Genomic DNA, 20,931 nt, shown 5'->3' with positions numbered 1-20,931 from the left:
ACTAAAACTTAAATTTGAATCCTAAAACGGTAGAATCTGGCTAAAGAAGAAATTACTTTCTTGCAACATCAGGATGTGTCACCGTGCAGAATCTTTCTCCAAACTTCTGCCATCCACTCACTTTAAGGACAGGTTAAAAGGTCAAAATCCAAAGAGGCATTGCCAAGTCCATCTCTGTCCACTCATATCAGCAAGCTGTTGGCACACACACACACACTCACACACATGCCTACACACACAATCACTTAGTCTCTTTACCCATGGGAAATCCAGGAAGCCATGCCAATTTCAGCAGATGTTCTTGAAGTGCAGGCATCTTGTAAACACCATAAAATTTATTAGAGGCTAATATAATGCTCACTGACAGATGCCATCAACACATGATTGGGTTTTACCACCTGCTGCACTCACATAGCCTACTGTACATATACATTTATAAAGTCACGGAGGCCCCTCATAGCCTGGAAGGTGCTGCATGCAACAACGTAAGAAGAACGTAAGAAGTCATGGGGGGTCAAGCTTGGAGTAACGAAGTGTTCGCCTTGAGTATTCAAACTGGATGTTACTCCAGATTGCCTCCAAAGTAAATGTTTAAATCAGATTAAAATGAGGAAACAAATCACTCTTCTCTGCATGTCTGTTAATGAACACTGACACGGTGAAGGCGATCATATTGCTGAACTAAATAATCAATTGTGTGTTCTTTCGAGCCCAGGCAGAGATACTGTGGTTCACATAACGCCGTCGATTTCTACTGATACAAGTTTAAAACCTAATTGACAATAGATGGCAAATTAGAATTTTTCAACACTATCAGCCAGTCCATAGAGGGAGCCAGTGTATCCCTCCAGCTGATGGTTTCCTGCATCCCGGTGAGAGACGAACACTGAGCTCAACCTGCCCGGTTCACCGCCCCCAGCATGTCATACTGTACGATCCGCATGTTCATCCCCAGTGCTCTTGCGCTCCGACAAACATCACCTAACTTCCAACCCAAGACCAGTCCGCAACGCGCACTCGGATCTGCAACAACAACAACAACAACAACAACAACAACAACAATCGGGGACCTCTTTTTTTTCTTCAGCACGCCAGGAGAGTTGGAGATCCGCAGGTAATCGCAGGTACGTCGCAAGCTAAGACACAAAAAGACGACAAAGCAACAACACATCAGCAATCTTATCAGAAATCGGTGAGAACAACTACAGAAGAGTTGCTTTAGGAGAGTTCGTGTCGATAAAGTGAGTAAAATACGCAGTTAATTATGATATAATTCGCTTCCTTCGGGATATATACGGTTGCAAGTGTCCGTATCTTAAAACAAGGCAGCTTTAAAAACAACCCATATCTAATGTTGCATTGGACACGTTGTATATATCTTTTTTTTTTTGCATGAGCAGATTTTTAATAAATACGAGTTCTGGACGGCTGATTGACTCGTTCATTTTCCCTGACACACAAGGGGCATGTTTACGCACGCATTTTTACGCGCATTACGCACTAATCCTTTTGGAGAAAAAACAGCAGAAAAACACTTCACCTACTTGAAGTCGCAGATTTAGCTGGAGCGCCGCCAACATAAACATCACGCCAGCAGTGGGAGATGTTGGGACTCGTTAAGCAATGCCATCAATGATGTAATAACTGGTATTAAAACATGTAGGCTTGTCAAGTGAAAAATGATCTTGCACGCTCCTATCCACTCGGTGCCTCTTTGCATCTCGTTACAGTGCTGCTCCGACGTTTGGTCGACATGCTGGGTATCTGCGTTTGTCTTTGTGCGGTTTTCACTCATGTCCTCTCTCAGGAGGCTGAAGAGCCAGTGTCATACACGGTAAGTGAAGAGAATTTTTCTTAACACAACTTGCTTTAAAGATGATGTGCACCTTCATTTGCGGATGTAAAACTCAAGAGTCTGTGTTTCTATTTTGTGTATGTAGTGACATGTTAGAGGAGTGAATTATGTGTTGTATCATCTGTCCTTCACAGTGCACAGAAGGCTATGAGTATGACAGAGTCAGAGAGCAGTGCAAAGGTAAAAATGTGTATGAAATCTTCCTTTCTTCATGCCCGATGAGTTTGACAATGTCTTCATATTTCATCAGTTTTCATGTCAGCCTCACAGAAGATTTCCTTCTATCCAGTTAAAATAATTTGAGTGTATACAACATCTTCTTTCTTTCCTGTGTCAGACATCGACGAGTGTGCCTTGTTAGACGATGCCTGCAAAGGAGGCATGCAGTGTATCAACCACTTTGGTGGGTACCTCTGCCTCCCGAAGAGCGCCGTCATCTACATCAGCAAGGAGGGCGAGCAGGTGCCACTGCCAGAGGCTGTCCCTCCCATCCCTCCTGTCATTCCCGCCTTACCAATTCAGCCTCAGCCCCCTCGGGTGTTTTCAGGCGACCAGAGAAACACTCAGTCCGGCCGGACAGTCCGCTGTACAAACGGATTCACTGCAGATGACCAGAACCTTTGCAGAGGTAAGATCAGACACCCAGGCAGGCAATCACTCCACCTCCTCTCTCTGAGGCCGTAAAGATGATCCACTGTATCTTCAAAGTAGCTTGAAAAAGCATCCTTTAATTTTTTTTTTACTGCTTTAACACACATAGACAGTCTTTCTTTTTTTTTTTATCTCAATGAAGGGTGCTGACAAGCTCCTCATGGGATAAATTGGACTCTGTGTTACCACTGAAAGGGTTAACATGAGCTAAATAATGTTTTTGTATAAAGTACTTTCTAATACCATTTTTTTCCACTCCATACTAATTTTGATACCTAGACGAGTTCCCCCAAAGCACGTGTGATTACAAAATATACATGATGGGAAAACACTCATTGCCGACATTTTGTGAACTTAGACTTAAATGATATTCTCTGTCAGCATCACACAATTATACATGAATATTGTCACACAACAATGATGATAATTCACCTGAAACCAGGGGAGTTTTTTGCAACCAATACTTGACATGAGAATTACAGATACCTGCATTTTATACGAAAATTGTGATGAGTATTAGAAGTACTCTGATATTCTGCAGCATACTTGAAAAATATATCTTGTTTTTTTTTTTTTGTATTTTGTATTCTGAACAGCAGCGTCCTGTTGAATTTATTGTTTTAATAGGGACGATGCAATGTAACATAGTTTCAATACAGAGCACTACACTGATGAGCGTTTGTCGTACTTCTCCAAATGCACTGCTGCTGCATATAAACCTGTGTCTGAATGTGCCACTTGCAGAACTGGGCAGGTATTTAATAATTACCTGCTAACGACTTTAAAGGCTTAATAAGCAGAGCCCCAAATGTGAACCATTCATCCATACTTCAGACAGCCATCCATTGTTTAACAACACATCGCTGCTTGACTTCTCTGTCATGCAATATTTTCTAAACTCTGCTTGTTAAGAACGTGATTTTTTTTTTTTTGGGCCAGCTTCTTCCTGACATAAAACATGTGTCTTGTTTCGTGTGTTGAGGTAGTCTGGTGGTTGAAGGGCAAAGCAAGCTCCTTCCCTCCTACAGGAGGGGTTCTCTGGGCTTTGACTCGGTCGGGATTTTGGTAGCTGCGCAAGATCGTGTGGGTGTGACCCTGTGTTTCAGCAAGACATCTTTGATCTTTACAAATGGGGAGTGGTTTAAAGATACATTTTTGCCTCACAAACACACACACACACACACACACACACACACACACACACACACACACACACACACACACACATACATTGTGATGTTCACAGCTGCACCTGAGAGACAAATCTCTGCACAGAAAATGTAACGTAAGGGGAAATACATAATGTTACAGTATGTGTGTTTGGTGGTTTGAAAGTATTGTCAATAGGCAGCGGCATGTGGTGAGGCCTGCGGTCACACAACTCCAGTGAAAGTAACAAGTTTGATTTTACACCTGGGGCTTATGAGCCGTGTGAGGCGCTTTATGTGTTTCTCTGAATTGGAACCAATTAGCTTTTATTAGAGTGTAAAACATGGCAGCATATCAGCTGAAGTAACCACATAAGCAGGCTGGCAGGGGTAAAACACTTATTCATTCACTGGCAGTGCATGGGCTAAACAAAGATAGGCTGTTGCTGTCAGCGTTAATGCTTTGAAATGATTTGAGTTTTAACTGGAAGGGCGTCTCGTGCCGTAATGTGGGAGTGTCTTTTTTTTTTTTTTTGCAGGTAGAGTGATATAATCTTTGTTTACATCACTCTCTGGTTTCTCTGTCATTACCTTTGACTCGCCACAATGAGCCGATTGTTCTTTTTGGTTCCACACAGAGGTTGTTCTGCAAAGCCACATATCTTGCTAGCGAAGGACTTCCCATTAGCTTGGGGGGGGGAGAGGAGGAAACCTCAATGTATCGAATAGCGCTTACATCAGGCTCCTTCCTTGCTAACTCACCACTCTGCGGAGGAAACCTGGAGTGCAGAGTCAGGTAGGGTAAAGGGGAGGATGAAGGCTGACACTGACTAAATAACCACAGAAGAGCAGCAGCACTGACCAAGCCAGGTCGTACCAACGTCATGGGTTGTGCTGCTTCTGCTGAGTTGTTTTGGGTGACTTACTGCTGAGTGTGTGGCGAATAAAAGAGGGATCAGCTAAACGTACTGGAAAAAATGAAGCCAATTTTCCAGAGTACAACTGAAATTGTAAAACAAAAACAGTTTCTCCAGCAAAAATTGCTTTTTCTTACTAATATATATATATATATTTTTTGCTGATTCCAAGCAAGAAAACCACAAAATATTACATAAAACACGTCATTCTGATAGCTTTTACCCTTAAATTAACATCCGTTCCCGTTCCTTGATGACTTTTTGGAAATGCATTATAAATCCCTGCGGCCCTGAGTTTGAACCCGAGCTTAAGAGTGTGTTGTTGCACTGACACATAGCGGGACGTTGGCGCCCTGCTCCAGCTCGACCACACAGAGAAAACCATGAACTTTTCATGTATGTGTGACAACTTAATGATGCCTCACATTTCCATGACCTCCCTCAACTCCAAACATATACACACACACACACACACACACACACACACACACACACACACACTTTACTGTGTTAAACACTGAGAGATACTTTACTGTACAGTGCCTTTTTGTAGTCTTGTGTTCGATATTAGCTTCTAACCCAGCAGAGATGACATCATGTCCTCCTAGAAAAGTAGCCTGTCCGTCAAAAAGGATACATTTCAGTCTTTACATTTGACAAGAAGTAGAAAAGTTTGAAAGTACACCCTTTCCATCGTGGATAGAGTCAGAAGTCAGGGAGGGTGAGAGTGGGGAATGGCATGCTGGAAAGGAGCCACAGGTCAGATTTGAACCTGGGCCGCCTGCTTGGAGGACTACCGCCTCTGTACATGACGCCCGCACACTAACCTGTACGCCACGTCCCCATAATGTCATGTTTTACACTTCGGGAGTTCTGTTGCAAGAGTTGAGTCTACATATCTGATCAACCTGTTTATTTTTTCATCTCTAAATTAGACACTCATTCACTGCAGTGTTGGGCATGAAAAGACATGCCATCCCTGTTTACCTGTCTGGTTTCCTGAGGTCATGTTGGCCACATTACCACCTACATGCCTGACTAATTCCAGCTCCGTCTGGACGCCTTCACCTACAGAGGCCTGAAATCTCTCCTAAAGTATGTTCTATAAAGGCCGGTAAGCCCCTGTGTGACAGAGAACTTGTGTACTTTTCCGAAACAAGGCCAAGCGCATGCAATAACATTTTTCCACGCAGATGCAATGCACTTGGGAGGGATATCTCTGGAATGTCAGCGTTGGTTTGTTGTTTTTCCGTTTGCTCCCATCTTTTGTGATGGTTGGAATTACTCACCACCTTGACAGATAAGCATCGGATCGATCTGTGAGAAGCAGGAATGCAGAGAGCAGAGCAAGAACAACTCGAGGATTTTGACCTTTGCGGTTCGTTCTTTAGAGCTTCCCGTATTGTGATTTCATCCTGACATTTGCACTTGAAGAAACAAGCCCCAGCCACCAGTCTTTTCCGATTAGAGGACAATGGAAAAAAAAAAAAAGATGTGAGGGTGCACAGAGAGCAATTGAAGTTTTTCCGGAAATTCCTTCAGATGTTATCCTGTTAGTGTTTGTTTCTCCGGCAGATATGCAACACAGATTTGCATGGACAGGGAAGGAACATTTTAACACTGAGGTGATTTGAGCCGGGTATAAAGGATCTCAAATCAAAAAAAACATTCTGCGGAAATGTTGTTGCACAACAGGAGGAAGAGGGATCAAAAACAAAGCCTTTGCTTGATGAAAACTGACCATCTTTGTTTAGGTTTACTCAAAGAAAAAGACACCTGAGGCCTTTGTGCATGTTGAACCCTCCTATTACAGGCTGCGCTCTCATCTTTCAGCTGCGCTCAGACTGATGATTTCCAAAGTCCTGTATCAGCACAGCCTCACTGTCAGATTGTCCTCGTGCCTTGTGATTTTACCACACATCTCAGTGCACCTGCTACCCTGCAGCTTCAGCTCAACAACCACAGTTGCATCATTGAGCCTTTGAATTTCAGCTGCTCCTTAGAGATTGAAATGTGTCTGATAGCTTAGCACTGTGGCCCGCTCGGAGTTGAACCAATTGACATGGAACTTGTCACAGATAGTCGTGGCCACTCTCAGGATATTTTGGGAAATGTTTCATGTTACCTTTTACTCTAGTTGTTGTCGTTAATTTGATGTTACAGTTGTTACAGTGTGTGTGTGGTAAGTCACAGGCAGTAATCACAGCCACAAGTAGGGAGAAAAAGGAGTCACAGGTGAATAGGGATGGAGAGTCACAGTTTTTCAACTGTGTGTGTGGGTGAAGGTGTTTTGGGGTCCTTTTCTCCTGTGGTGTTACATCGTAAATGGACGTGAGCTTGTGTAGCGCTTTTCTGGACTTCTGACCACTCAAAGCCATTCACACACTGATGGCAGTGATTGCTATTAGGAGATCATCAGAAGTAATTAATCCCATTTGGACGAAGCAGCGGGAGCAATTCAGGGTTAAGTGTCTTCCCCAAGGACATACAGGACATGGGAATCGAACCCTCGACCTTCCAGTTGAGATGACGACGACTCTACCAACTGAACCACAGCCACCTGTTTTGAGTTTCATGTTTTCTTTTCATATACGAGCTCTTATTTACCTTACGTAGGCTATACACCTTTTGTAGGTGTTTTTGAAGATGACTGATTGTTAACAAAGAGTTAAATTGTTAAACGGATGTTGTTTACTACCCACTGTTGTGAAACCACCATGAGTTGGAAATGACTTCAGGTTCCCTCCAGTAGCCTTTTCTGGTTGTTAGAATGCTGATACACTAATTTTAACTTTTTTTTAAAAACCAAGAACCAGTTGTTGAACCTAAACTTTGGATTACGATACCTGCAAAAACTTTCCTTATAAAAGCCGGACTTGCTTATAAGCAAATGTTAGCATGCAAACACTGTACGCTGAGATAGTGAACATGGAACACGTGTATATCAGCACATGTTGACGTTTTTTATAATTTCCTATTTAAAAAAAAAAAAAAAGTATAACGATTGAATTTCTTTGTTAAATAACCATAATATGGAATATTAAATTTAAAAGTGTATTAACTACAGACCAAATCCTGATTTTTGGCTAGTTTTATATCAAGTTTGACTTGTTAACTTGACAGATCAGTCAGCGTCTGATACGATCTCATAGCTTATCATAAGTGATTGCCAATATCTCAACTCACAAGAAATGAGAAATTCCAGATTTGTGTTGATTATGACACAAAGTTTCCATTACATACTTGGCTGACCAATTTCTTCTCCACATTGATTTCTTTTTACTGCAGATATCTTATTGTCTTTTTGTTTTGTGTTGAAAAAAAAGAAACAATATGGAAAATAATTCATTACCCTGACTATTTTTAAGCTAGTTTGTGATCAAAGTTTGCTTCAAAAATACTGTATTGGTCATGTTTTATTGTCTGTACTTGTGAGTCAACGTTGCTGAGATTTCTGGCTTCAAAACTTATATTTCCATTTTGAAAAGTGAGCCAGAAAACCTGTTGATGTTGCAACTCCTCAGCTGCCGATAGAGAAATGTTTTTAATGCTCCTTCTTTAGAACTGTATGTATTTTTTTACATCAGTGTCTCTAAGGCCATATCAATGTTTTACATCTAAAAAGAAGAAAAGATTTTTAGAGTAAAAATTAAAGCATTCCCTGAATACACAAGAGTTTCTTTCAGACTATTAATTTAACCCAACCATCCTGCAGTGAGCCCATCTTTTGACCCAGATTTGGGTTGTTGTTTTTTCTTTTGTTTTGCACCTACCCTCTCCCTGCCATCACGCCCATGATGGCATAGAGGGCGGGAAGCAGCTTTACCGTGCGTCCTTAGTGTTACTGCTTAATGTTGTTGTTATTATTCTCTCTGAGGTCGGTGCCTGTGCAACGTCCAGCTGCTTCCTCCTCTGATGTGTTGCTCTTTCCGTTTACCTCATGATGGAAAGGGACACAGTGTTGCTATAAATCACTATTGCGCTCAGCTGTTTGACACTTGCATGCAATCTCAGGGTCTCTGTACCTCATAGTTCCTCTCTTCAGTGTCTGTGTGTACAGGTTTCACTCCTTTCATGCCATAAATTTGGCTTTTAAGGCCCTGAATGGCTACATACTTATTGATAAAATGTCAAGTGTACGGAGAGATTGATCTTCTTCATATTGAATAAGAGGACTTTTTTTTATTTTTTTTTAGATGTTTTCAGAGTCACAGGAAGGATTATTATCAGTGGGGAATGTAGCTGGCACACTGGATGGATTTTCAAGAATGTCAAGACTCTGCCCGACCTTTAGAAGAGTGTGGAACAAACTCACAAATCAGTTTCTGGGTGTCAGCACGACTAAAAACTCCTGTTCCTCCTGAACAATGCGAGTGATGAGAGGGGAATCTTGGGGAGTGGTGCAAAAAAGCAAGAGCATGGAAATACTTCATGTTCTAAAACGTATAGAAATAGAGTGTGTTGAATCGATCAATTTCTTATCTGCTTTTGAGTTGAGACTATAACTTTGAAAGGGAAACACTACCATTCCTTTTTTGCTGGTGTTCAAGATGCATTTCAAACTAAACAGCATAAAAATATACACAATCAACTTTCAGTGCAGTTTCCATTTGGGGTAATATTAAGGTCCTTGAGGTTAAGGAGAGCCGAATGCTCGTGTGCTAGTGTACAGTATGACATGGGAATAAATTTGACATTGTGAAATTTTATGGACTATTAACATCACACTTCTTGCCCCCTGCTTTCCCAAAGATTGAATTATCCAATAATCAGAGGGAAACAGAGACGCTGTCCAACAGCAGGATGGCTCCAACTGTTTTTTGGAACAGCTCCGGCTTTCCATTGCAGTGGTTCAGTGAAAACAAGACTAAATGCTCTGAAGTGATAATTACAACAAGCCCTATCATGTCAGTATAAATCTGGGGCAAATAACACATTGTTCTGAATTCAGGCCAAACAGATTTCAGTCTCTGTTTTGGACGTGCATACTCATCAAACATATATTTCTTCGTAATGTATCCCTGCTTTCTGTAAAATAAAAAAAACACCATTTAATGTTCCAGCACCTAAAACAGGACCTCATATGCACACACGCCCATTTGTCAGCACATACACACACACACACATTCTTTGAGCTGCCGCCATCCCCCGTCACTCCCCCAACTCCCACAAGGCATTTAGAATTAATCTCCCTAAAAAGCAAGGAGTTTTTAACTCTGACATCACATAAGCACACACGGCTGTAAATCTAACTTCAAATCTTAGAAAGCCCTTTTTTGTTTGAAAAAAAAAGGACCCTCCACCCTCTCTCCTCATTTTTTCCTTTCACATCTTCCACTCGTCTGCTGGACGGCCTTATCTCCCTCTGTCATGTTACCGCAGCTTCGCTCTTACAAGAAACTTCTAAGCTGTGTTAAATAAAATAAAAAACGACTTCAGAGAACAGAGTCACTTCTCCTCCACACGCAACACATCATCACATTTGATGGCTTGTCACGTAAAATCTGTTTTCCCATGTAAACTATATGGACTTTGCAGCATGTTGTAAGCTCTGGAACTTTATGGGACCCAAGATCGAGCCAGTGTGGGATGCCCTCCCACCCCACCCGCACTCACACACACACACACACACATACACACACACACACACACTTACACACACTTGTACACACGCAAACTCTTGTGGAACTTTGTGTTGGCAGCTACTTAAAGGTTTAGTGACAAAGTAGCAGTTACCACAAGATATTCCCGTGAATGAACCTTTGGATGCCATACAGCACATGTGCTTTTATTTAGCGCTCTCCAAGCTTTCTTGAAGGGAATGTGGATGACTCTGGCTTTTCCATACTCAGGACAACCTTAGAGGCATCACTTTGTTGGTTGCATTCAAACATTTTATAGTTGGCCATGTACAGTATCTTCTTTCCATGACAGTTAATTGTATCTGCTTCTTTTGAAGGAGACTTTTGGTGCATGTCTGCTTGCACCAGCAACTTCTTGTTTGATGATTTTATAGTCTTCCAGGGAGCCAAAAGCATCTCTTCCATGCCAAAAGTGGCGTTACAGTTGTCGGACTAATGGCAGTTTATTTAACCTGAAGTCAAGTGCACCTTTTTGCTAAGTCAATTGCCCAAAAATGTTGCTATCAAGAGCTGATTCGTGGAAAAATCTTGTCAGCCATATGCTGACGAGCTCTGGTTTAGATTTTGTCTAAATAAAAAGTGCGCCATTAGCATTCGGAGAAACTTTCTTACTAAAAATCTCTTTAAACTTGTGGTTGTGTATCTCCAACCAGTACAGAAATTAAAATAAAAACTGGGGACAGACAAATATACCTAGCTAATGAACGCCCTTGCAATCTTGTTAATTAAGAAGCTGCTTCTTCGAATGAATAGCAAAGATTGGAATTAAAATGTGTTTAGTTTATGAACAAATACGGGTGAAAATGTAAACATTCACATCAAGTTTTGTCAGTGCTAGATAGCAAATATTATCATGCTAACACAGAAAACTAAAAGGGTTACAATTATAAATGGGAAACCTGCTTAACATTGGCTTACTAGCATTGCTACTTACAGATTTTAAGACATGACATGCCTGAAGAAAGTTGATTTTTTTTTTTTAGCTCTGTCAGGAAAACCATAACGTTTCAGTGGAATCACAGTCTTGGCACTGTTGCGGCTTCAGGAACACAGGAATCTCAGACTTGTGTTGTCGAAATCTAATGCCAGAGGGCAGGGCATTTCCAGTCTCAATGAATCACCTAAAATATCCAGTAAGTAGGCGTGGTTGTTATTTACAAGATCTCACTGATGCTTCCCCAAGTCTAACTGATTCTTGGCATTCATTCAAACTTTTTGTCAGGATTGTATAATCTTTAAGTTCAGACCAATGTTACATTGAAGAGGCTGACATTTATATAAGAAAGTGAAAAATTCAAACATCACTGGTCTGGCGGCCGATATCCTGAAGCCGATATGAAAATAGATCTATTCTGGATTGTGCACTGATTTTGTACAAAATTAAACAAGGCAAAGGTACTCAGAAGATTTCTGGAACTAAACAAACTTCTTACAGAACATGTATCATTATTAGTGTCAATCATTTCAAGCAAGGATCACTGTCTGTTCAGCTGTCAATCTGAGCTTCATGTGCTGTAGACAGTTCTAAGAGTAATGTTAACAGTAGATTAAAAGCATGCTTTTCTGGTCATGCATCATTTCTCAATCACTCACAAATTATCTCTGAAATGTTTTCTAAAAAACCTTGGCATATAGGAAACAATATACACAAATACTAGTATATTTGTGATCCGTCAATATTGGCTCAGAAATATCCCCAAACAGATTTATGGTTCAGGCTCCAATGTAAACAGAATTTTCTTTCTAGTTTTATCTCTGACAGACTATCTGGCTTGTGTTGCTTATTTCTGAGGCCAACTGCTGTGTCAACATGTTGGAGGTATATGTGCCACATTATGTTTAGTACAGGAATGGCAGTGCCCTGGCATGCACATAAGACCTGCATTTGAACTGATTAATGAAGGGATGACTTCAGACAGTACTGATATTGCCATGCAGACAGATGTACAGTAGTCTGGTGAACCCAGAACAATTCATTTTGATTGTAGATGTATATGTGTACCTGATTCCTTACAAAACTCATGGGGAAATCTTTTGTTCACATCCGGACAAGTTAAAATGTTCAACCTAAGAGGTTAACTCTGGATGTTTTATGTCTACCACTCACAGAGAGCCTGAAATGTAGAGCTTTTATCTAACAGACATGTCACAAAGGCCCCCCGGGTTGTTGCAGGTGGATTAGTATCCAAAGGCTTGATTCTTCTGCTGTATTCAAAGCATCTGGTTTCTCTCTTGACACTTGTTGCTAGTTGCTGGTGCACTCTCCCAGATGCCTTTCAAGCCACATCAGAGTGTAGATTTCTTAGATCAACACTGCTTTTATCTCTGTCCTTTACTTAACAGGTCAGTGAGAAACAAGCCTTGTCTGTGCATTCCTCTCTGTATGTGTCTTGCACCTGTTCTCTTTCAAGCCCCGCTTTTGTCCCTAATGTAGGGAGTCCACCTTATCACTGTGAACATGCAGATAAGCACATTATATAGCCATCTTCTCATTTTTTCCTCAAAGATAGTTTCCCTTCTGTCCCCCTCAGTGCACCTGGATCCTGTAGTAGACTATGGGACTGACATACAGCAGTGGCACAATGGATTTGTGAATGGGATGGGCTGGTGATAAGTGATTTAGCAACAATGATGCGACAAAGAATAATGTATAATACAAAAAAATAAGACTGGATTACCTTGGATATAGAAGATGAGTGCACTGACTGAATGTAAAATGCAAGCACGATTAATACCTTACATTAAAAATAGAAAAAAAAATCAAATACATGAAAAAAAAAACAGTGTCATGATCCAATAAAATATCTGTGGATTTATATCACTTCAGTGTTCAGCCAAAAAAACAAACTTTCCCACTGACTAGATCAGGTTAAAGCAAATTTGTCTTGCCTAACTATGGAAACAACAATACACAAACTAATTAACCGTTACCTGCCTGCTGTAGCTAGCTTAGCATTAGGCACACAGCAAATGACAGTTATCATTCAGTTCATGATGCTAACTTCCAAAACAATGCAGCTTGTTTGGCAAGTCCTCTTCTTCGACCTCATTATCCTCCATGTTTACAAACACCGCCTTTGCAATTAGCATCCCAGTTGCTGGTATAAGCGATAAGCAAGTTGTTGCCACCAACATCATCCATTCTCTTTTTTTTTTTTTAGTTTGTGTGTGGGTGTACAAACTGTTAAAAAATATGATTATTTATCTCTGTACAACTTTTGGTTCTTCACTCTGACCTGGTTTGGTTGGGAATCTCTCAAAAGACAAAAAAATCTTAGCTCCCCTCCTCCTTTTCTGTGTATGTGTGTGTGTGTGTGTGCGTGTGTGTGCGTGTGTGTGTGTGTGTGTGTGTGTGTGTGTGTGTGTGTGTGTGTGTGTGTGTGTGTGTGTGTGTGTGTGTGTGTGTGTGTGTGGTATTGAGGATAACTGTCTGTCATGCTTTTAAACTGATGCCCACTGGCTGTCTGCATATGATGGGTTGTGTCAGACCACCCAAGAGGACTGCTGGTGGGCCCACAGAGATGAGAGTGTACAGTATGGGCATATTTGTAGTGTGTGTGGGGGAGAAAGAGAAAGATGGGAGTTTAGCTAAAAAATAAGCCAAACCAAAATTGAGAAAGTGTTTGTTGGATTTACTTTAAACGTAGAATATTTTCACTGCTGTTATTAAAGTAGTTTTTTTTTGCTTAAGTTTAATTTATATTTATATTTTGGAGGTTAAACCACTAGTTTAAACACTAACCTTCACAATACCACATGGTCCCAACACTTTCACTTCTTATTGTAGGTACAGTATTAATCTATTTAAACATGTTGACGCTAACTTTTGAGTTTTCCAGTGATTCATTTGGTGAGTGGTTAACGATGTAGGTTTTTTTTTTTTTTTACACAGAATTACAAAACTTTTTGCAATGTAGCATCTTTCTGGCAGAAGCTTTGTTCCTCTATGCGTCATCAATCCACCAGTTATCATGTTATATAACGTTTTCATGATAGGATGAGGGATAGGGAGTGCATGTGTCCGGATCTGTGTGTTTTTGGGTTGATGGATGGCTGTTGAGAAACCGGGGCGTTAAGGTAGAAAGCGCAAGACTTATCAGTTGAGTTCTATTTCTCTCTTAAACACACACACACACACACACACACACACACACACACACACACACACACACACACACACACACACACACACACACACACACACACACACACACACACACACACACACACACACACACACACTCCCTCCTTTAAGGAGCTGTCCTGTTTGTAGAAGATAGGATCTGTGTTTCCCCTGCACCCGGAGCTGCTGCATAAAAGCCCTCTTTATTTAATCGCCTGCCCTCTGTGTGAACATGTGTGTTTATGCCCACGTGTGTGATGTGATGTGATGTGATGGTGTCAGGGATCACACGTTTCTACTGTTTGTGGAAAACAGTTCACACATCTTACATCACAGATCACAGAGTGCATACAGCCAGACATGTTGCTTTGCTTTTGTCTGCCATATGTTCCTGCACACAGAAGGCATTAACTTGACGCAGCTTCCTCTCAGTGTGGGATTTTTCTTTCCTGTGTGTTTTTTTTTTGCAGACATAGATGAATGTGCAACAGGTAGACACACATGTGGACCCGACCAGACGTGCTACAACACCAGAGGTGCCTACATCTGCCAGTGTCAACCAGGTTACCAGAGGAATGGAGATCACTGTGTAGGTGAGCAGACTACATTTTCTCCTCTCTTTCTATGATTAAAACTTGTTTTGAGCTTTTGAAAAAGCCCCTTTTAAAGGTTGATTTTTTACGTCCCACATATTAACGAGTGTATGTGTTTGTGTGTTCCTGCAGACAGAGACGAGTGTGCCCTGACCCACTACTGCATGCACAGATGTGTGAACACACAGGGTTCATACTACTGTGAGTGCAACGCAGGTCACAAGTTGGCCAGCAACAACCACAGCTGTGTGGGTAAGTCCCTGAAAACCATAACCCATGTGTGCATGCATGAGTGTTTAAGTGTACAGTATCAAATTAGATAATTATTTTTGCTTAATGCATCAGTTAGTTCTGAACAAGCTAATGAGACGCATTCCTTTAGTGCCGATACATGAGAAAAACATCACTGGGAATCTTAAGTGGTGTATCACTCCATCGCTGTTGGTATTCTCATAACCATTACTGATTATTATCGACACACGGCCTGCAGCCTGGTGCCCACGACCGCCACCGCCGTGTGAAATTTCAATATTCGGAACATCACTCCCTTTTGTGTGATACTAATTTATTAGTGGGTTTTTTTGTAGCCAAGCTGTTGGGCATTTAGTGTCAAATAAATATCCACATAAACTCTTGCCGGACTGACTTTAACAGTTGTGGTTGTGATTTAACATAAAAATGTTAGTGACCATCAGTTATATTGCTCAAAATCTGTTAATGAGGTGCTTTTATCCATACAAGAAAGAAAGACAGGATCACTCATGTAAAAAACAAAAGTAGACATCAAAAGCTTTTTATCTCAGGGGACGTCAGCTCAGGTTTAGCTTCCAAAGTCGCATGTTAACACTACCAAGCTTGGCTCCTTACTTACTTTTCTCATGATGCAGATAGGGCAGCTTTGGCCCTGTTGGTTGAGTCGGTTGTTTCGATGGGGGTTCGATCCCCAGCTCCTGCAGCAACATGTGTCTTTGGGCAAGACACTTAAACGCTGCTTCGTCTGGGGCGTATCAGTGTGTATGAATTTACTTCTGATGGTCTATTTACATACAGACAGTCAGTTTCTATGGGTAGGTGTGACATGCAGTGAAAAAGCACTTTGAGTAGACTAGAAAAGCGCTATAAAAGCTCAAGGACATTTACCATCTAGATATTTTGAGGTCAGCTATGCCTTAACAAAATAAATAGTGTTTTTATTGCCTGGAAACTTTCACCTATCATGAGAACCCACACATCAAATCTTTGGCTGAAGCTAAAGGAAGTTATTGTGCTGTAATAGAGAACAGATTATATCATAAAGAAAAATTATAGAAATCCATCAAAACCCTCAACCTCCTTCCAGCTTTGCTGTTACATGTGTTTATTTGCGTCTCTTATTTACTCACCTTGAATCTGTAGTGGGAAAGCCAAATCTGCAAATTGGAAATAAATGAGCCAATTAGAAAGTATTTATAGTTACTGTGCTGTCTGGTATGTTATGGTAACATTGCGTTCATCATATCAATTGCTGTGAAAGTCATGGTTGAAAACAGATTGGAAGACATTAAATATTTGTTATAATCTGAAATTGCACATAAATTGCACATAAAAAGAAGAACCAGAATTATTTTATTGTGTATCATTGATATATGACTGTCTTTCATTCCAGATGTGAATGAATGTGATGTGCAGAGTCCCTGTCAGCACCACTGCTACAACCTGATTGGCTCCTTCCTTTGCCAGTGTGACCAGGGCTACGAGCTCGCACAGGACTCCGTCTCATGCCAAGGTGGGTACACATGCAAACACTCAAAAAACGTAGTGACAAAAACATTCTTAGATCAAAGAATTATCACATTTCTTGCCCTCATATTTATGTGTTTTCATATTTTCTGTACAGACATTGACGAGTGCAGCTTCTCCAGCTACATGTGTCAGTACCAGTGTATCAACAGCCCGGGGAGTTACTCCTGTGAGTGTCCAGATGGATATCAGCTCCAGGGAAACCGGTTGTGTCAAGGTACAACAGTTCTCCTTCATCCATTGCATTATCCTTCCATAAATCTTTCTTTTATCCATCTTTAGTTGATTTTTTTCATCTATTTCTTCCTCTCTGTTTTCATAGACACAACAAAGTTCCTCCTTTCCTCCAACCCTCCTATCTATCTCTAACAGCTCTTTAAAGATAACTAAATCATTCATGCTATCATCATCTATTCTACCTCTAAAGTAGGGATGAAAGCCGCTCTCAGCCTGGTTACTATCATGGAAAAGTGCAACGGATACGCAACATAAACAACACAGCAACTTTGTGTTGCCACCTCTGTGAATTTATATGCAAAATGATGGTTTCTTGAAGTGGATTTATTTGAAGCTCCGGCACTCGCTCAAAGAGGGAGCTGTTATTTTTTCCTCTCCCCCCCCCCCTCAGTCAGGTGCAGGTTTTACAGGGGGAACCATGAAGGGACCTTTTGGTGATGAATCCAGGTTGCTGTGCCAGAAATAGCCCTGTGGTTTGGGGCACGTTTGATGGGGTTATTTTCATCACGCAGCAGGAAAAGCACAGCATTTAGGCCTGTATGGGGTTGAATTGGGGGCTTCCCTCAACAACAAATGTGCAGGCTTCCCTCTTGTGTTTCTTTGCATCTCCACAGCTGTTAGAAATAAAGTTACAATGTGAAAACACTGTTCCCAAATGGTACTCCTCTTGAACTTTGACCGTGTTTTCAGAGCTCTGTGTCATCAAGCGTTTAGAGTTTTTGTGTTTTTTGGACGTGGGGGACACTTGCATTGTAATCCAATGCTTTTTTTGACTCTTTTTCACACTTTTTCTCTCTCCCTCTCTGTCACTCTGCCAATCACCAGACATAAATGAGTGTGAGACGGGGACCCATAACTGCCAAGATGATGAAATGTGCTGGAACTATTACGGAGGCTTCCGCTGTTATCCCAGAAACCCCTGCGAGGCGCCTTACGTCAAAACCTCTGAAAAGTAAGTAAACATTATCAAGTACTTAAGTTTCACTGTAGGCAAAGCAGCTTTTTTTTCATAGAGATTGTTGTAATTGTATGTTTGCAGTCGCTGTATCTGCCGGTCTCAGGCAGAGTGCACTGGTCTTCCTCCATCAATTGTCTACAAATACATGAGCATCCAGGCAGAGCGCACGGTGCCAGCGGACGTCTTCCAGATTCAGGCCACCAACATCTATGCCAACACACACAATACCTTCAGGATCAAAGCTGGCAATGAAGCAGGAGAGTTTTTCCTACGTGTAAGTGACAATTATGTTTTTTTGTGTTCTTAAAAAGATGGGGGAGGGTGTCAGTAATGTTGGCACTGAAGACCAAGAGTCTGTAGACATCATTTCAACTTTGTTAGGATGAAGCTAGGAGCTAAAATACGAATGCTAACCATGCCCACAATGTCATTGCTTACATGCTGCTGTTAAACATTTAGTTAAAATAATATTTTCCCCACCTTTTGTAAATGATAATCAACAACTCTTTGAGGCTTCTGTGTGGGTTAAGCTACATGCTAATGACAGCAGACAAACATTGGTTGATAATGCTATGCCTCCAACCTGGTTTTAAACTAAATACATCTTGTCACTGGTAAATTGTAGAGAAACATACTTACATATTGTGTGATCCTATTTTCTTGCAGCGTTCCAGCAATGTGAGCGCCATGCTGGTGCTAACCAAGCCTCTGACTGGCCCCAGGGAGTATGTGGTGGATCTGGAGATGATCACTCAACATCTGTCAATGAGCTACCGTTCCAACTCACTGCTGCGGCTCACCATCATAGTCGGGCCGTACGCCTTCTGAGCACCGCAATTACCAGCGGCCTAAATAACTTTGGTTCAACAAACAGCAGTGTAACACAAACGATGCCAGCAAAACATACTGTTCATTTTCATACAATATGCATACCACATATAACATAGGCTGACATAGCCAGACTCATAAAGCAGCACAGCAGTTAAAATAGGCTTCTTTTTTTTTTTTATAGCAGACAAGTCCACACTGTTATGTGACCACTGGGCAGCTTTTCTCTAGAGGACCTGGGATGCATCACCATGAAGGGTTTTAGTTTCTGAAAAAACAGGCTTTGTGTTTGACAAGATTTAAACTGTTAAAAAAAGACTCCATTTACAAAGTACAAATAACTTACAAAGCAATATGGACCATTAGTAAGTAGACTAGCAGGACTAGGATGTATGTGCGATGTATTTGTAGTAGTTCACACATACATTAGCACATATGTACAGTACAGGACCAGCGAAGAGAGTGTGTCCAAATAGGCCTCTAAAATACATTTTCCTCACAATTGCTTCAACAGTTAAACTTTAAATCTAAAGACTTCAAATGTGTCTCACTTTTAGTGCCTGAAGTGAACATAAGAAAGATGCAGGGAGCGGGGTTTTCACTTGAAGTGGTTGTTTTCTACTTTCAGAGAAAAAAACAACTGATGGCAGTGCAGTGGCACTCAGGAAAAGATTCCCAGTGGACACATTTCCTACCTGTGATGGAGCTTTGATGCAGAATTACGTACAATTATCACTTACTACAAACCAAAACTGTGTACTATAATCTGTTTGCATCAGTGGAACACTCTGTTGTAGGGAAATCATATTTTTTATAGAAATGTACATGATGAATATCCAATATGAGCAGCTTTTGACCATGTAAATCATCGCTTCTGTTGATAAATGTCGAGTATAAAACTGCTGCGCGACACTGTTAGTGCAAGTTTCTGTACAGAGTTACTCGTGAGTAATAATTTCCTGTGAGTCCAGAGCAGTTCAGAAGTGTAAAGGGAGGGAACTTGTCTGTAAGTTGAGAGAGTCCTAGAGAGTCCGAGTACTCACAGGAGTTAAGTCATGTACATACCGAGTTATATAAAAAAATCTGTGTGTATGTGTGTGCGGATGTTTAGTGTGAGTGTGTGTCCCTGTCTTTGTTTATGCATGCAAGAAAGTCAAAGTGTGAACCACTGAGAGAGGGAAAGAGTGAGAAGGAGTTTTAATGCGTGGTCGAGCTGTTTTATGTGTTTCTGTGATGCCATCCCTGCGTCGCAGAGGCATTAACAGAGAAATGACGGCTTTCGCAACACACCTTTGCCAGTCAACCTCTCTTTGGTGCCACTTTGATTCTCCCGAGGAACGGCTTTCTAATGTCGGTCCCAGTCTAGAAGTCACACTGGCACCAGGCTGGCTTGCGTGATAAACATAATTACAGCTCTTTCCCCTGTAGCTGGTTCATGTGTGACACAGGGGATTATTAAAGTGTTAATACAATGCCACCACACTTTTGGCCAAACGAAAAATCTCTCACTACCTGCTTTGCCTTTCATGACTCCACGTGTCTGCTCTGGCATATTTCTGAAACACTTCACACTGTAGACACACAGCACTGAAAACCGCATAAAAACCAAAACATTGTCACCTTTTTTTTTTTTTTTTTTCTTAAACATGTAAAATGTTCTCCATGTCTTTGGTCTTTTATGTGGTTACAGCAGTGAGCATGCCGTAGTGCCTTAGAGGTATAAACACAAAAAAAATGTACACTAAACTTATCGAGACTGTCAACTTCCTTCTTTAAAATGCCTTAATGTTTATCGCTTCTATTTAAAGTCTATTTTGTCATACGTATCTTGTATTGATTGTACTCTGAGAGCAAAAGTTATGTTGTTGAATAAAATTTCATGGATAAATGGGGCTAGGTGTTTTTTTATTTATTTGTAATATCTAAAAGAAAAGAGAAAAAAACAACAACAAATGTGTAAAAACTTCCCATCAGAAGTGCAGCGCTGCAACAAGATCTGACTTTATTTACAGTTGACTGGAAATCGCAGCAGTCGTGTGAAATGCTTCGCTGATTTTTCCATGCTTTTTGGAAAAGGTGAGGATGATTTCATCGGAATATAGCCATGATAAATGCAGTGAACATGATGCCCCAGCCATCATATCTATCTTATTTAAAGAGCTCCAGAGGGGATGTAGTCATATAGTGTGCTGAGGGACAA

At 41.0% G+C, this 20,931-nt stretch overlaps 1 protein-coding gene across 3 annotated transcripts; it reads left to right on the top strand.

Moving 5' to 3' along the window:
* The first annotated feature begins 959 nt into the window (after nt 1–959).
* efemp1 (EGF containing fibulin extracellular matrix protein 1) lies at nt 960–20,623 on the top strand. Of its 3 annotated transcripts, none has more exons than XM_020648087.3 (11): nt 960–1,124; nt 1,731–1,834; nt 1,990–2,035; nt 2,193–2,483; nt 14,807–14,929; nt 15,062–15,181; nt 16,575–16,694; nt 16,806–16,925; nt 17,771–17,897; nt 17,985–18,177; nt 18,570–20,623. In XM_020648087.3, the coding sequence occupies exons 2-11, from the start codon at nt 1,754–1,756 to the stop codon at nt 18,729–18,731; spliced, it is 1,383 nt and encodes a 460-aa protein (XP_020503743.1). In that variant the 5' UTR covers nt 960–1,124; nt 1,731–1,753; the 3' UTR covers nt 18,732–20,623. The 3 variants fall into 3 exon arrangements, with proteins under 3 accessions (XP_020503743.1, XP_020503744.1, XP_065815757.1); XM_020648088.3 differs by having other exon boundaries at nt 962–1,114; XM_065959685.1 differs by lacking the exon at nt 960–1,124 and adding an exon at nt 1,217–1,241.
* Nucleotides 20,624–20,931: the final 308 nt, after the last annotated feature.

The sequence above is a fragment of the Labrus bergylta genome, chromosome 10, assembly GCF_963930695.1.
Source record: "Labrus bergylta chromosome 10, fLabBer1.1, whole genome shotgun sequence".
Classification (NCBI taxonomy): domain Eukaryota; kingdom Metazoa; phylum Chordata; class Actinopteri; order Labriformes; family Labridae; genus Labrus; species Labrus bergylta.
This window is presented reverse-complemented; position numbering and strand designations above follow the sequence as displayed.